Here is a 17,663-nt window from a genome sequence, read left to right as displayed (position 1 = left end):
CCAAGATAATATTGTGAAAGTCCAGTCCATAGGGGATTTAACATAATAGTGAGAGTCCAGTCCATAGTGGATTTGACATAATAGTGAGAGTCCAGTCCATAGTGGATCTAACATAATAGTGAGAGTCCAGTCCATAGTGGATCTAACATAATAGAGTGAGAGTCCAGTCCATAGTGGATTTAACATAATGGTGAGAGTCCAGTCCATAGTGGATCCAACATAATAGTGAGAATCCAGTCCATAGAGGATCTAACATAATATTGTGAAAGTCCAGTCCACAGTGGATCTAACATAATAATGTGACAGTCAAGTCCATAGTGGATTTAACATAATAGTAAGAATGGAATCCATAATGGATCTAACATAATATGGTGAAAGTCCAGTCCATAGTTGATCTAACATAATATTGTGAGAGTCCAGTCTATAGTGGATCTAACATAATAGTGAGATTCCAGTATATAGTGGATTTAACATAATAGTGTGAGAGTCCAGTCCATAGTGGATTTAACATAATAGTGAGAGTCCATTCCATAGTGGATCTAACATAATATCGTGAAAGTCCAGTCCATAGTGGATCTAACATAATAGTGCGAGAGTCCAGTCCATAGTGGATCTAACATAATAGTGAGATTCCAGTATATAGTGGATTTAACATAATAGTGTGAGAGTCCAGTCCATAGTGGATTTAACATAATAGTGAGAGTCCATTCCATAGTGGATCTAACATAATATCGTGAAAGTCCAGTCCATAGTGGATCTAACATAATAGTGCGAGAGTCCAGTCCATAGTGGATATAACATAATAGTGAGAGTCCAGTCCACATTGGATCTAACATAATAGTGTGAGAGTCCAGTCCATAGTGGATCTGACATAATAGTGAGAGTCCAGTCCATAGTGGATCCAACATAATAGTGAGAGTCCAGTCCATAGTGGATCTAATATAATATCGTGACAGTCCAGTCCACAGTGGATCTAACATAATAATGTGACAGTCCAGTCCATAGTGGATCTAACATAATAGTGAAAATCCAGCCCATAGTGAATCTAACATAATAGTGTGAAAGTCCAGTCCATAGTGGAGCTAATATAATAGTGTGAGAGTCCAGTCCATAAAGGATTTAACATAATAGTGAGAGTCCAGTCAATAGTGTATCTAACAAAATAGTGTGAAAGTCCAGTCCATAGTGGAACTCATATAATATTGTGAGAGTCCAGTCCACGGTGGATCTAACATAATAGTGTGAAAGTCCAGTCCATAGTGGATCTAACATAATATTGTGGGGTCCAGTCCATAGTGGATCTAACATAATAGTGAGAGTCCAGTCCATTGTGGATCTAACATAATAGTGCGAGAGTCCAGTCCATAGTGGATTTAACAGAATGGTGAGAGTCCAGTCCATAGTGGATCTAACATAATATCGTCAAAGTCCAGTCCATAGTGGATCCAACATAATAGTTTGAGAGTCCAGCCCATAGTGGATCTAACATGATATCGTGAAAGTCCAGTCCATAGTGGATCGAACATAATAGTGCGAGAGTCCAGTCCATAGTGGATCTAACATAATAGTGAGAGTCCACTCCATAGTGGATCTAACATAATATCGTGAAAGTCCAGTCCATAGTGGATCTAATACAATAGGATGAGAGTCCAGTCCATAGTGGATCTAACATAATATCGTGAAAGTCCAGTCCATAGTGGATCTAACATAATAGGGTGAGAGTCCAGTCCATAGTGGATCTAAGATAATATTGTGAGAGTCCAGTCCGTAGTGGATCTAACATAATATCGTCAAAGTCCAGTCCATAGTGGATCTAACATAATAGTGTGAGAGTCCAGTCCATAGTGGATTTAACATAATAATGAGAGTCCAGTCCATAGTGGATTTAACATAATAGTGAGAGTCCAGTCCATAGTGGATCTAACATAATAGTGTGAGAGTCTAGTCCATTGTAGATTTAACATAATAGTGAGAGTCCAGTCCATAGTGGATCTAACATAATAGTGCAAGTCCACTCCATAGTGGATCTAACATAATATCGTGAAAGTCCAGTCCATAGTGGATCTAATACAATAGGATGAGAGTCCAGTCCATAGTGGATCTAACATAAGATCGTGAAAGTCCAGTCCATAGTGGATCTAACATAATAGGGTGAGAGTCCAGTCCATAGTGGATCTAAGATCATATTGTGAGAGTCCAGTCCGTAGTGGATCTAACATAATATCGTCAAAGTCCAGTCCATAGTGGATCTAACATAATAGTGTGAGAGTCCAGTCCATAGTGGATTTAACATAATAATGAGAGTCCAGTCCATAGTGGATTTAACATAATAGTGAGAGTCCAGTCCATAGTGGATCTAACATAATAGTGTGAGAGTCTAGTCCATTGTAGATTTAACATAATAGTGAGAGTCCAGTCCATAGTGGATCTAACATAATAGTGCAAGTCCAGTCCATAGTGGATCTAACATAATATCGTCAAAGTCCATTCCATAGTGGATCTAACATAATAGTGTGAGAGTCCAGTCCATAGCGGATCTAACATAATATTGTGAGAGTCCAGTCCATAGTGGATCTAACATAAGAGTGTGAGAGTCCAGTCCATAGTGGATTTAACGTAATAGTGAGAGTCCAGTCCATAGTGGATTTAACATGATAGTGAGAGTCCAGTCCATAGTGGATCTAACATAATAGTGTGAGAGTCCAGTCCATAGTGGATTTAACATAATAGTGAGAGTCCAGTCCATAGTGGATCTAACATAATAGTGCGAGTCCAGTCCATAGTGGATCTAACATAATATCGTCAAAGTCCAGTCCATAGTGGATCTAACATGATATCGTGAAAGTCCAGTCCGTAGTGGATCTAACATAATATTGTGAGAGTCCAGTCCGTAGTGGATCTAACATAAGAGTGTAAGAGTCCAGTCCATAGTGGATTTAACATAATAGTGAGAGTCCAGTCCATAGTGGATCTAATATAATATCGTCAAAATCCAGTCCATAGTGGATCTAACATAATAGTGTGAGAGTCCACTCCATAGTGGATTTAACATAATAGTGAAAGTCCAGTCCATAGTGGATTTAAATAATAGTAAGAGTCCAGTCCATAGTGGATCTAACATAATAGTGTGAGAGTGTAGTCCATTGTAGATTTAACATAATAGTGAGAGTCCAGTCCATAGTGGATCTAACATAATAGTGCAAGTCCAGTCCATAGTGGATCTAACATAATATCGTCAAAGTCCATTCCATAGTGGATCTAACATAATAGTGAGAGCCCAGTCCATAGTGGATCTAAAATAATATTGTCAAAGTCCAGTCCATAGTGGATCTAACATAATAGTGTGAGAGTCCGGTCCATAGTGGATTTAACATAACAGTGAGAGTCCAGTCCATAGTGGATTTAACATGATAGTGAGAGTCCAGTCCATAGTGGATCTATCATAATATCGTGAAAGTACAGTCCATAGTGGATCTAACATAATAGTGTGAGAGTCCAGTCCATATCGGATCTAACATAATATTGTGAGAGTCCAGTCCATAGTGGATCTAACATAAGAGTGTGAGAGTCCAGTCCATAGTGGATTTAACATAATAGTGAGAGTCCAGTCCATAGTGGATTTAACATGATAGTGAGAGTCCAGTCCATAGTGGATCTAACATAATAGTGTGAGAGTCCAGTCCATAGTGGATTTAACATAATAGTGAGAGTCCAGTCCATAGTGGATCTAACATAATAGTGCAAGTCCAGTCCATAGTGGATCTAACATAATATCGCCAAAGTCCAGTCCATAGTGGATCTAACATGATATCGTGAAAGTCCAGTCCGTAGTGGATCTAACATAATATTGTGAGAGTCCAGTCCGTAGTGGATCTAACATAAGAGTGTAAGAGTCCAGTCCATAGTGGATTTAACATAATAGTGAGAGTCCAGTCCATAGTGGATCTAACATAATATCGTCAAAATCCAGTCCATAGTGGATCTAACATAATAGTGTGAGAGTCCACTCCATAGTGGATTTAACATAATAGTGAAAGTCCAGTCCATAGTGGATTTAAATAATAGTAAGAGTCCAGTCCATAGTGGATCTAACATAATAGTGTGAGAGTGTAGTCCATTGTAGATTTAACATAATAGTGAGAGTCCAGTCCATAGTGGATCTAACATAATATCGTCAAAGTCCATTCCATAGTGGATCTAACATAATAGTGAAAGCCCAGTCCATAGTGGATCTAACATAATAGTGTGAGAGTCCGGTCCATAGTGGATGTAACATAACAGTGAGAGTCCAGTCCATAGTGGATTTAACATGATAGTGAGAGTCCAGTTCATAGTGGATCTAACATAATATCGTGAAAGTACAGTCCATAGTGGATCTAACATAATAGTGTGAGAGTCCAGTCCATAGTGGATTTAACATAATAGTGAGAGTCCAGTCCATAGTGGATCTAACATAATAGTGCAAGTCCAGTCCATAGTGGATCTAACATAATATTGTGAAAGTACAGTCCATAGTGGATCTAACATAATAGTGTGAGAGTCCAGTCCATAGTGGATCTAACATAATATTGTGGCGAGTCCAGTCCACGGTGGATCTAACATAATAGTGTGAAAGTCCAGTCCATAGTGGATCTAACATAATTTTGTGGGGTCCAGTCCATAGTGGATCTAACATAATAGACAGAGTCCAGTCCATTGTGGATCTAACATAATAGTGCGAGAGTCCAGTCCATAGTGGATCTAACAGAATATCATGAAATTCCAGTCCATAGTGGATCTAATATAATATTGTGAGAGTCTAGTCCATAGTGGATCTAACATAATATCATTAAAGTCCAGTCCATAGTGGATCTAATATAATATTGTGAGAGTCTAGTCCATAGTGGAGCTACCATAATAGTGTGAGAGTCCAGTCCATAGTGGATCTAACATAATAGTGAGAGTCCAGTCCATAGTGGATCTAACATAATAGTGAGAGTCCAGTCCATAGTGGATCTAACATAAGAGTGAGAGTCCAGTCCATAGTGGATCTAACATAAAAATCGTGAAAATCAGTCCATAGTGGATCTAACATAATAGTGTGAGAGTCCAATCCATAGTGGATCTAAAATAATAGTGTGAGAGTCCAGTCCATAGAGGATCTAACATAATAGTCCAGTCCATAGTGGATCTAACATAATAGTGTGAGAGTCCAGTCCATAGTGGATCTAACATAATAGTGAGAGAGTCCAGTCTATAGTGGATTTAACATAATAGTCAGAGTCCAGTCCATAGTGGATGTAACATAATATCGTGAAAGTCCAGTCCATAGTTGATATAACATAATAGTGTGAGAGTCCAGTCCATAGTGGATCTAACATAATAGTGAGAGTCCAGTCCATAGTGGATCTAACATCATATTGTGAAAGTCCAGTCCATAGTGGATCCAACATAACAGTGAGAATCCAATCCATAGTGGATCTAACTTAATATCGTGAAAGTCCAGTCCATTGTGGATCTAACATAATAGTGTGAGAGTCCAGTCCATAATGGATTTAACAAAATAGTGAGAGTCCAGTCCATAGTGGATCTAACATAATAGTGTGAGAGTCCAGTCCATAGTGGATCTAACATAATAGTCCAGTCCATAGTGGATCTAACATAATAGTCCAGTCCATAGTGGATCTAACATAATATTGTCAGAGTCCAGTCCATAGTGGATCTAACATAATATCGTGAAAGTCCAGTCCATAGTTTATATAACATAATCGTGTGAGAGTCCAGTCCATAGTGGATCTAACATAATAGTGAGAGTCCAGTCAATAGTGGATCTAACATCATATTGTGAAAGTCCAGTCCATAGTGGATCTAACATAACAGTGAGAATCCAATCCATAGTGGATCTAACATAATATTGTCAAAGTCCAGTCCATAGTGGATTTAACATAATAGTGAGAGTCCAGTCCATAGTGGATTTAACATAATAGTGAGAGTCCAGTCCATAGTGGATCTAACATAATATGGTGAAAGTACAGTCCATAGTGGATCTAACATAATAGTGAGAGTCCAGTCCATAGTGGATCTAACATAATAGTGCAAGTCCAGTCCATAGTGGATCTAACATAATATCGTCAAAGTCCATTCCATAGTGGATCTAACATAATAGTGTGAGAGTCCAGTCCATAGTGGATCTAACATAATATTGTGAGACTCCAGTCCATAGTGGATCTAACATAAGAGTGTGAGAGTCCAGTCCATAGTGGATTTAACATAATAGTGTGAGAGTCCAGTCCATAGTGGATCTAACATAATATTGTGAGAGTCCAGTCTATAGTGGATCTAACATAAGAGTGTGAGAGTCCAGTCCATAGTGGATTTAACATAATAGTGAGAGCCCAGTCCATAGTGGATCTAACATAATATTGTCAAAGTCCAGTCCATAGTGGATCTAACATAATAGTGTGAGAGTCCGGTCCATAGTGGATTTAACATAACAGTGAGAGTCCAGTCCATAGTGGATTTAACATGATAGTGAGAGTCCAGTCCATAGTGGATCTAACATAATATCGTGAAAGTACAGTCCATAGTGGATCTAACAAAATAGTGTGAGAGTCCAGTCCATAGTGGATTTAACATAATAGTGAGAGTCCAGTCCATAGTGGATCTAACATAATAGTGCAAGTCCAGTCCATAGTGGATCTAACATAATATTGTGAGAGTACAGTCCATAGTGGATCTAACATAATAGTGTGAGAGTCCAGTCCATAGTGGATTTAACATAATAGTGAGAGTCCAGTCCATAGTGGATTTAACATAATATTGTGAGAGTCCAGTCCATAGTTGATCTAACATAAGAGTGTGAGAGTCCAGTCCATAGTGGATTTAACATAATAGTGAGAGTCCAGTCCATAGTGGATCTAACATAATATCGTCAAAGTCCAGTCCATAGTGGATCTAACATAATATCGTGAAAGTACAGTCCATAGTGGATCTAACATAATAGTGTGAGAGTCCAGTCCATAGTGGATCTAACATAATATCGTGAAAGTACAGTCCATAGTGGATCTAACATAATAGTGTGAGAGTCCAGTCCATAGTGGATTTAACATAATAGTGAGAGTCGAGTCCATAGTGGATCTAACATAATAGTGCAAGTCCAGTCCATAGTGGATCTAACATAATAGTGTGAGAGTCCAGTCCATAGTGGATCTAACATAATAGTGTGAGAGTCCAGTCCATAGTGGATTTAACATAATAGTGAGAGTCCAGTCCATAGTGGATCTAACATAATAGTGCAAGTCCAGTCCATAGTGGATCTAACATAATATCGTCAAAGTCCAGTCCATAGTGGATCTAACATAATAGTGCTAGTCCAGTCCATAGGGGATCTAACAATAGTGCAAGTCCAGTCCATAGTGGATCTAACATGATATCGTCAAAGTCCAGTGTATAGTGGATCTAACATAATAGTGAAAATCCAGTCCATAGTGGATCTAACATAATAGTGTGAGAGTCCAGTCCATAGTGGATCTAACATAATATTGTGAGAGTCCAGTCCATAGTGGATCTTACATAAGAGTGTGAGATTCCAGTCCATAGTGGATTTAACATAATAGTGAGAGTACAGTCCATAGTGGATCTAACATAATATCGTCAAAGTCCAGTCCATAGTGGATCTAACATAATAGTGTGAGAGTCCAGTCCATAGTGGACTTAACATAATAGTGAGTGTCCAGTCCATAGTGGATTTAACATAATAGTGAGAGTCCAGTCCATAGTGGATATAACATAATAGTGCAAGTCCAGTCCATAGTGGAGCTAACATAATAGTGTGAGAGTCCAGTCCATAGTGGATTTAACATAATAGTGAGAGTCCAGTCCATAGTGGATCTAACATAATAGTGTGAGAGTCCAGTCCATAGTGGATCTAACATAATATCATGAAAGTCCAGTCCGAAAGTGGATTTAAAATAATAGTGTGAAAGTCTAGTCCATAGTGGATCTAACATAATAGTGTGAGAGTCCAGTCCAAGGTGGATCGAACATAATAGTGAGGTTCCAGTCCATAGTGGATCTAACATGAGAGTGAGAGTCCAGTCCATAGTGGATCTAACATAAAAATTGTGAGAATCAGTCCATAGTGGATCTAACATAATAGTGTGAGAGTCCAGTCCATAGTGGATCTAGCATAATAGTCCAGTCCATAGTGGATCTAACATAATATTGTCAAAGTCCAGTCCATAGTGGATCTAACATAATAGTGAGAGTCCGGTCCATAGTGGATCTAACATAATATCGTGAAATTCCAGTCCATAGTGGATCTAACATAATAGTGAGAGTCCGGTCCATAGTGGATGTAACATAATATCGTGAAAGTCCAGTCCATAGTGGATCTAACATAATAGTGTGAGAGTCCAGTCCATAGTGCATTTAACATAATAATGAAAGTCCAGTCCATAGTGGATCTAACAGAATATCATGAAATTCCAGTCCATAGTGGATCTAATATAATATTGTGAGAGTCTAGTCCATAGTGGATCTAACATAATATCATTAAAGTCCAGTCCATAGTGGATCTAATATAATATTGTGAGAGTCTAGTCCATAGTGGAGCTACCATAATAGTGTGAGAGTCCAGTCCATAGTGGATCTAACATAATAGTGAGAGTCCAGTCCATAGTGGATCTAACATAATAGTGAGAGTCCAGTCCATAGTGGATCTAACATAAGAGTGAGAGTCCAGTCCATAGTGGATCTAACATAAAAATCGTGAAAATCAGTCCATAGTGGATCTAACATAATAGTGTGAGAGTCCAATCCATAGTGGATCTAAAATAATAGTGTGAGAGTCCAGTCCATAGAGGATCTAACATAATAGTCCAGTCCATAGTGGATCTAACATAATAGTGTGAGAGTCCAGTCCATAGTGGATCTAACATAATAGTGAGAGAGTCCAGTCTATAGTGGATTTAACATAATAGTCAGAGTCCAGTCCATAGTGGATGTAACATAATATCGTGAAAGTCCAGTCCATAGTTGATATAACATAATAGTGTGAGAGTCCAGTCCATAGTGGATCTAACATAATAGTGAGAGTCCAGTCCATAGTGGATCTAACATCATATTGTGAAAGTCCAGTCCATAGTGGATCCAACATAACAGTGAGAATCCAATCCATAGTGGATCTAACTTAATATCGTGAAAGTCCAGTCCATTGTGGATCTAACATAATAGTGTGAGAGTCCAGTCCATAATGGATTTAACAAAATAGTGAGAGTCCAGTCCATAGTGGATCTAACATAATAGTGTGAGAGTCCAGTCCATAGTGGATCTAACATAATAGTCCAGTCCATAGTGGATCTAACATAATAGTCCAGTCCATAGTGGATCTAACATAATATTGTCAGAGTCCAGTCCATAGTGGATCTAACATAATATCGTGAAATTCCAGTCCATAGTTTATATAACATAATCGTGTGAGAGTCCAGTCCATAGTGGATCTAACATAATAGTGAGAGTCCAGTCAATAGTGGATCTAACATCATATTGTGAAAGTCCAGTCCATAGTGGATCTAACATAACAGTGAGAATCCAATCCATAGTGGATCTAACATAATATCGTGAAAGTCCAGTCCATAGTGGATCTAACATAATAGTGTGAGAGTCCAGTCCATAGTGGATTTAACAAAATAGTGAGAGTCCAGTCCATAGTGGCTCTAACAAAATAGTGAGAGTCCAGTCCATAGTGGATCTTACATAATAGCGTGAGTCCATGAAATGCTCAGTCATTCCCAAACAAGGATTGGGAGAGGGTCACCACTTTGTGAACAAATGCGTGATAAAATTTTACAACAGTTTAAGAACAACATTTGTCAACCAGCTCTTGCAAGGAATTTAGGCATTTCACCATCTACATTCTAATATCATCAAAAGGTACAGAGACTGTGGAGAAATCACTGCACGTAAGCAATGATATTACGGAATTAAATATAAAATAAAATAAAATAAATAAACTCTACTATGTAAAGCCACAGCCATTTATCAACAACACCCGGAAACGCTGCGTGCTTTGCTAAGATGAACTGATGCAATGTGGAAAAAACTTCCCTGTCTGACAAGTCCATATTTCAAATTGTTTTTGGAAACTGTGGTTTTTGTGTCTTTCGGAACAAAAAGGAAAATAACCATTTGGATTGTTCTAGTTGCAAAGTTCAAAAGTCAGCATCTGTGATTTTCTGGGGGTGTGTAAGTGCCCTAGGCATGGGTAACTTACACATCTGTGAAGGCACCATTAATGCAGAAAGGTACATACAGGTTTTGGAGCAACATATGTTGTCATCCAAGCAACCTTATCATGGACGCCCCTGCTTATTTCAGCAAGACAATGCCAAACCACTTGTCACAACAGTGTGGCTTCATAGTAAAAGAACCCGGGTACTAGACTGGCCTGCCTGTAATCCAGACCTGTGTGGCACATTAAGAAGCCTAAAATACCACAACGGAGACCCCGGACTGTTAAACAACTTAAGCTATACATCAAGCAAGAATGGGAAATAATTCCACCTGAAAAGCTTCAAAAATTGGTCTCCTCAGTTCTCAAATGTTTACTGAGTGTTGTTAAAAGGAAAGGCCATGTAACACAGTGGTGAAAATGCCCCTGTGCCAACTTTTTTGCAATGTGTTGCTGCCAATAAATATGGAAGCGCTAAAAAATACAAAATGGTTGCAAAGCCTGAATACAGACGGATCACGAAGCAGTTCCTAACCATAACCTGACAACACACTTTTCATTTAAATTTTTTGCTCACTCAAACTAAAAGTCCAATTTTTCTTATTTGGGATGTCCATAAAAAGATTTATGTCCTGGGCATGACGTTGAAGTGCTTTCGGCAGTGGAGGCTCCTCTAAGGGGTCTTGGGGCACTAGGAGGTTAACCCCTTTACTACAGTTACCCCAGGTGGCCCTTGGCAAAGGCCTAGTACCTGACTGCCCCCGAGCCAGGGATACGGTTAAGACCTCAACGGCGGAGCAGGTGGAAGACGCTTTATGTAAGAAATACCACAAAAGCTGCGAAGGCGGGAGAAGGCTGCAGCAGAAAAGGGTCCCCAGTCGTCTTGGACTCCATGCCACTGGACCCTGACCCGATTCTCTCAAGGATTGTGTGGTGACTGTCAGTGCACCAGGCATCCTCCGTAAAGGGATACACCCCTATCAGGAGGATCGCCATACTCGTTCGAGTGACCGCCGCGTGTTAGAATAGAACAACAACCAGGCCAATTTTCCTGCAGAAAAAAACCCTCAAGGTCCTGGTAAAGTGCACGGATTAGAAAGTCAGCCGGCCATTACAGGCTGCCTATCACTATTGCATCATACGCTAGTTGAAATCGCAGTGGGAAAAAAAGTTAAGCAACTTCTGGCAAATATTTAAAGAAAAAACGCTTTTGCCCCCCCTCAGATTCACTTGTCTTCCAATCCAATGACAACTTTGGGGAGAATAAATAGACTTGTCAACAAAACGGACTTTTCTCATTTATTTCCTCAATGAGTCATAAGCTGCGACATCAAGCTTGTCTGTTGTGCAAAAGATCATTTCTCAATATCATAAACACATGTTCAAATAGCTAGGAGAACGCCCCAACATAATCAACTTTAGGAAAATGGAACACAGTTCAAAGCACAAGCACTTACATGAAACAACTAGCATTAACTGTGGAATAGAACAAATACGAAACTGTGGCATGAACCTCATAAAACTGGCATTAAAAAAACACAAAACTGTGGCATGAAACCACTAGCATTAACTGTGGCATAGAACAAACACGAAACTGTGGCATGAACATCACAAAACTGGCATTAAACAAACACAAAACTGTGGCATGAAACAACTACCATTAACTGTGGCATAGAACTAACACAAAACTGTGGCAAGAAACCACTAGCATTAACTGTGGCATAGAACAAACACAAAACTGTGGCATGAAACAACTAGCATTAACTGTGGCATAGAGCGAACACGAAACTGTGGCATGAACCTAAAAAAACTGGCATTAAACAAACACAAAACTGTGGAATGAAACAACTAGCATTAACTGTGATATAGAACAAACACGAAACTGTGGCATGAACCTAAAAAAACTGGCATTAAACAAACACAAAACTGTGGCATGAAACAACTAGCATTAACCGTGGCATAGATCAAATACGAAACTGTGGCATGAAACAGACACAAAACTGTGGCATGAAACAAACACAACACTGTGGCATGAAACAACTAGCATTAACTGTGGCATGGATCAAATACGAAACTGTGGCATGAAACAGACACAAAACTGTGGCATGAAACAAACACAAAACTGTGGCATGAAACAACTAGCATTAACTGTGGCATAGAACAAACACAAAAATGTGGCATGAAACAACTAGCATTAACTGTGGCATAGAGCAAACACGAAACTTTGGCATGAACCTCACAAAACTGGCATTAAACTAACACAAAACTGTGGCATGAAACAACTAGCATTAACTGTGGCATAGAACAAACACGAAACTGTGTCATGAACCTCACAAAACTGGCATTAAACAAACACAAAACTGTGGCATGAAACAACTAGCATTACTTTGGCATGTAACAAACACAAAACTGTGGCATGAAACAAATAGCATTAACTGTGGCATAGAACAAACACAAAACAGTGGCATGAAACAGACACAAAACTGTGGCATGAAACAACTAGAATTAACTATGGCATAGAACAAACATGAAACTGTGGCATGAAACCAAAAATGACGTCAGTCTGACTGACTGGCACAGGCAGGCTTAAATAATGTCTCTTAATTGGAAACAGGTGTGCATCCCGAACACCAGAGGCAGGTGAAAATCATAAGTAGCCATGGTAATTAAAACAAACAAAGGTGCACAAAAACAGGAACTATTGGAGTCTAAAACTAACAGAACATAACAAAACATGATCCGTACCACAGATCATGACACTTAACGCAATTTCCGGACCATAAGGCGCATTAAAGGGGTCATATTATTATAATTTTTTTTTTCTAAATGTAAAAGACATCCTTGTGGTCTACATAACATGTGATGGTGGTTCTTTGGTCCAAATGTTGCATGGATGATGTTTTACACATCATCTTCAAGCCGCTTTCTAACAGTCGCTTCAGGATGCGCCATTTTGTGGGCGGTCTTATTTACGTGGCTCACCTTCGACAGCGTCTTCTCCCCGCCATCTTTGTTGTGGCGGTGTAGCGTGCAAGGACGGGAGTGGAAGAAGTGTCAAAAGATGGAGCTAATAGTTTTAATGACATTCAGACTTTACTTCAATCAATAACGGAGCAGGATCTCCTCATCCGTGGCTCACTATATAGTGCAACAAAAACGCCGGAAATGTGTCCCGTGAAAAAACGTCCGACCGGAACTCTCTAAAAACTAAAGTTCCTTGGGTGGATAATGAAAACTCACTACACCGGTATGTTTTAGTGCTTTCATGGCGTGTTTACTGACAGATATAAGTAAGAACTTTACAATACTTAATATTACAAATGGCAACAGCTGAGGTTGAATGTCCCATAACAAGAAGATGGTGAGAAAGAAGAAGCTTCTTGATTACGGTTTCGTCACGGACTTTAAAGGCGGACGCGGTCACATTTTCAGGACTTATGCAGATCCCAAATAAAGATCAGCAGGTACAAGTGTCATGATCCGTGGCCAAATCATGTTTTGGTTAGTTCTGTTCTGTTAGTTTTGGACTCCCTCAGTTCCTGTTTTGTGCACTTCTGGGTTTTTTTTGGTTGTCATAGGTACTAATTGGTTTCACTTGCCTCTGATTAGTGTTCGGCATGTTTACCTGCTGCTGAGCACTAATCAGAGAGCTATTTATTCACGTTGCTCGCCACACTTCTGGCTTCATTGTTTGCGAATGCAACAGTTACGTTGGGTAGTCCTTCTTTTCTTGGCTGATGATTCCAGTGCTAAAAGTTTTGGTTATTTAGCTTCTAGCGCAAACGGCACGCTTTCCCTTTGTTTGGTTCCTGTCCGTTTGTAATGTGCAGGATTTATGACAATAAATCAAATTCCTACCTTAAAGCTTTCGTCCGTAGTTGTCCGTTCTGCATCCCGGGAGAACGACCCCGGAGCAAGCTGCAACCCTGCCGTGACAACCAGAAGGCAAGAACAGTTGCTTTTCAATCAATCAATCAATCAATGTTTACTTATATAGCCCTAAATCACAAGCGTCTCAAAGTGCTGCACAAACCACAACGACATCCTCGGGGCAAGGAAAAACTCACAACTCAGTGGGACAATGCCAAACCTTGGAAGGGACCTCAGATGAGGGGAGTCCTCCCCCCTAGGCGACCTGTGCAATGGACGTCGAGTGGATCTAACATAATAGTGAGAGTCCAGTCCATAGTGGATCTAACATAATAGTGAGAGTCCAGTCCATTGTGGATCTAACATAATAGTGAGAGTCCAGTCCATTGTGGATCTAACATAATAGTGAGAGTCCAGTCCATAGTGGATCCAACATAATAGTGAGAGTCCAGTCCATAGTGGACCTAACATACTAGTGAGAGTCCAGTCCATAGTGGATCCAACATAATAGTGAGAGTCCAGTCCATTGTGGATCTAACATAACAGTGAGAGTCCAGTCCATAGTGGATCTAACATAATAGTGAGAGTCCAGTCCATAGTGGATCTAACATAATAGTGAGAGTCCAGTCCATAGTGGAGCTAACATAATAGTGAGAGTCCAATCCATATTGGATGTAACATAATAGTGAGAATCCAGTCCATAGTGGATCTAACATAATAGTGAGAGTCCAGTCCATAGTGGGTCTAACATAATAGTGAGAGTCCAGTCCATAGTGGATCTAACATAATAGTGAGAGTCCAGTCCATTGTGGATCTAACATAATAGTGAGAGTCCAGTCCATAGTGGATAAAACATAATAGTGTGAGAGTCCAGTCCATAGTGGATCTAACATAATAGTGTGAGAGTCCAGTCCATAGTGGATGTAACATAATAGTGAGAGTCCAATCCATATTGGATGTAACATAATAGTGAGAGTCCAGTCCATAGTGGATCTAACCTAATAGTGAGAGTCCAGTCCATAGTGGATACATTTTGCATACTATTGCAAAACAAAACGCCAGATAATGTCTTACCTTATACACACACCATAATAATACTCCTATGTTGAAGCACAGTACAATCCATCAAGCGGTGCGGCTTCATAGCTTACCAAAGTCGTACTAAAATATTTTGATAGATTTTTGAGCGCCGTGTGTAATGTTCTATATTCTCAATGGACCATATTGCAGTCATATTGCAGTCTTCACATGTCTTTTATGTGTGACTGCCATCTACTGGTCACACATATCATTACACCATGCACCAAATAAAATAGCTTCAAGGTCGGTAAGCACAACCAAAATTATTCCGGACATTAAGCACACCGGGTTATAAGGCGCACTGTCTAGTTTTGAGAAAACGAAATGATTTTAAGTGCGCCTTATAGTGAAAAATACGGTAAATGGGCTCATGACGAAAACAAGCGAACAGACAGTACAAGTATCATTCCTCCAGTGCTAAAACTCAACAAAATATTCGGCTTTTGGTTCCAGCATAACCGTAACATGAACTACCATCTAACCTGTACAGGTGAACTTAATTCAAATCCAAACCTTTAAATGCATATGTCTAACTGTTGAATGTTTCAATCTTGTGGAACTGCACACATTTTTATAGCTCTAAATATCTAATCTTTATTGTTAAAGGCCTACTGAAATGAGATTTTCTTAAAGGGGGATAGCAGGTCCATTCTATGTGTCATACTTGATCATTTTGCGATTCTGCCGTGTTTTTGCTGAAATGATTTAGTAGAGAACATCGACGATAAAGTTCACAACTTTTGGTCGCTAATAAAAAAGCCTTGCCTGTACCGGAAGTAGCAGACGATGTGCGCGGGACGTCACGGGTTGTGGAGCTCCTCAGATCCTCACATTGTTTACAATCATGGCCACCAGCAGCGACAGCGATTCGGACCGAGAAAGAGACGATTTCCCCATTAATTTGAGCGAGGATGAAAGATTCGTGGATGAGGAAAGTGAGAGTGAAGGATTTGGAAAAATAAAAAATAAATGAGGGCAGTGGGAGCGATTCAGATGTTATTAGACACATTTACTAGGATAATTCTGGAAAATCCCTTATCTGCTTATTGTGTTACTAATGTTTTAGTGAGATGATATGGTAGTACTTGTACAGCCTGAGAGTCGGAGGGTCGTGGCCATTGGTGTGGTGACCGCCAATGTCTCTGAGGAAAGCCACGTTTCTCAACGCGGCGAAGGCAGCCGGGCTGAGATTTTTTCCCCCCCTCCTCCACGGTGTAAGCCTCCGACGGTCGGGGGCGGCTGGTGGGAGGAGGCAAGAGAGTCCGCAGCTGCACGAGGAACTGCGCAAGCTCTCCACTCATGTCTACGGTAAGAGCCGACTTATTACCACAATTTTCTCACAGAAACCTGCCGGTTTATATGTGGTAGGGAACCATGTTCGCTTGACCGCTCTGTTCCATAGTAAAGCTTCACCGTCATCTTTCGGGAATGTAAACAAGGAAAGACCGGATGTGTCTGTGTTGCCAAAGGCGGCCGCAATACACCGCTTCCCACCTACATCTTTCTTCTTTGACGTCTCCATTATTAATTGAACAAATTGCAAAAGATTCAGTAACACAGATGTCCAGAATACTGTGTAGTTATGCAATTAAAGCAGACGACTTATAGCCGGGATCGGTAGTAGTGGGTTTCAGTAGGCCTTTAAGGATATAAAAGACTAGAGTGTTCACACCATTCAAAGTTAGGGATGTTCCGATCAGGGTTTTATGCTGCTGATTACGAAATTAACAAAAACATTTTTGAATGTGATAAGAATACTTAATAATGTCACGCAAAACATTAAGAAATGCAGTTTATTTGCCCTGACAGAGGTGATTATAATTAGCTTATTGGAGCGGCGACACAGTGTATGGAGACATATAAATTAGCTGCTCATCACTTGTCAGCTGTGGGACTAAAAAATAGTGTCAGCCAGAGGCGATCGGCATTAATTAGCAATAGCTATGACATATTTCTTCATAGAGATCAGCCAATACTAAACGGTGACTAATCGATCGTCAACCTAAACCAGGGCTCGACATACCCAAAACGTTGAAAGAGCCACAACGGACCAAAACTACAAAAACAAATCTGTCTGGAGCCGCAAAAAATGAAAAGCTGCATATAAGTCTTATAATGAAGACAACACTCGGTAAGTGTCTATGTTAGCTATAATAGCCTACTATCAAAATGACTACATGTCGCAGACTGAAAGGAACAAATCTTCGTTGACATTTTATATTTATTCTACACATTTTTACAACATTAGAAACCATTGGATGATGAGGCATTAAACAAACACAAAACTGTGGCGTGAAACAACTAGCATTAACTGTGGCATAGAACAAACACGAAACTGTGGCATGAAACCAACACAAAACTGTGGCATGAAACAACTAGCATTAACTGTGGCATAGAACAAACACGAAAATGTGGCATGAAACAAACACAAAACTGTGGCATGAAACAACTAGCATTAACTGTGACATGGCACAAACACGAAACTGTGGCATGAAACAACTAG

General features: G+C 39.8%; 1 protein-coding gene across 9 annotated transcripts in view; it reads right to left on the bottom strand.

The window, feature by feature from the left end:
* The window catches only part of LOC133538833 (endonuclease V-like), a 200,710-nt gene that overhangs the window by 103,543 nt on the left and 79,504 nt on the right, over positions 1–17,663 (bottom strand). For 8 of the 9 annotated variants that reach the window (XM_061880668.1, XM_061880669.1, XM_061880662.1 and 5 more), the window contains one exon: positions 14,069–14,136. The exons of the other annotated variant lie outside the window; for it this stretch is intronic. In XM_061880668.1, coding sequence (XP_061736652.1) covers positions 14,069–14,136 — 68 coding nt within the window. The remainder of the gene's footprint in view (positions 1–14,068; positions 14,137–17,663) is intronic. 9 annotated transcript variants of the gene reach the window in all.

The sequence above is a fragment of the Nerophis ophidion genome, linkage group LG20, assembly GCF_033978795.1.
Source record: "Nerophis ophidion isolate RoL-2023_Sa linkage group LG20, RoL_Noph_v1.0, whole genome shotgun sequence".
NCBI classification, from domain to species: domain Eukaryota; kingdom Metazoa; phylum Chordata; class Actinopteri; order Syngnathiformes; family Syngnathidae; genus Nerophis; species Nerophis ophidion.
This window is presented reverse-complemented; position numbering and strand designations above follow the sequence as displayed.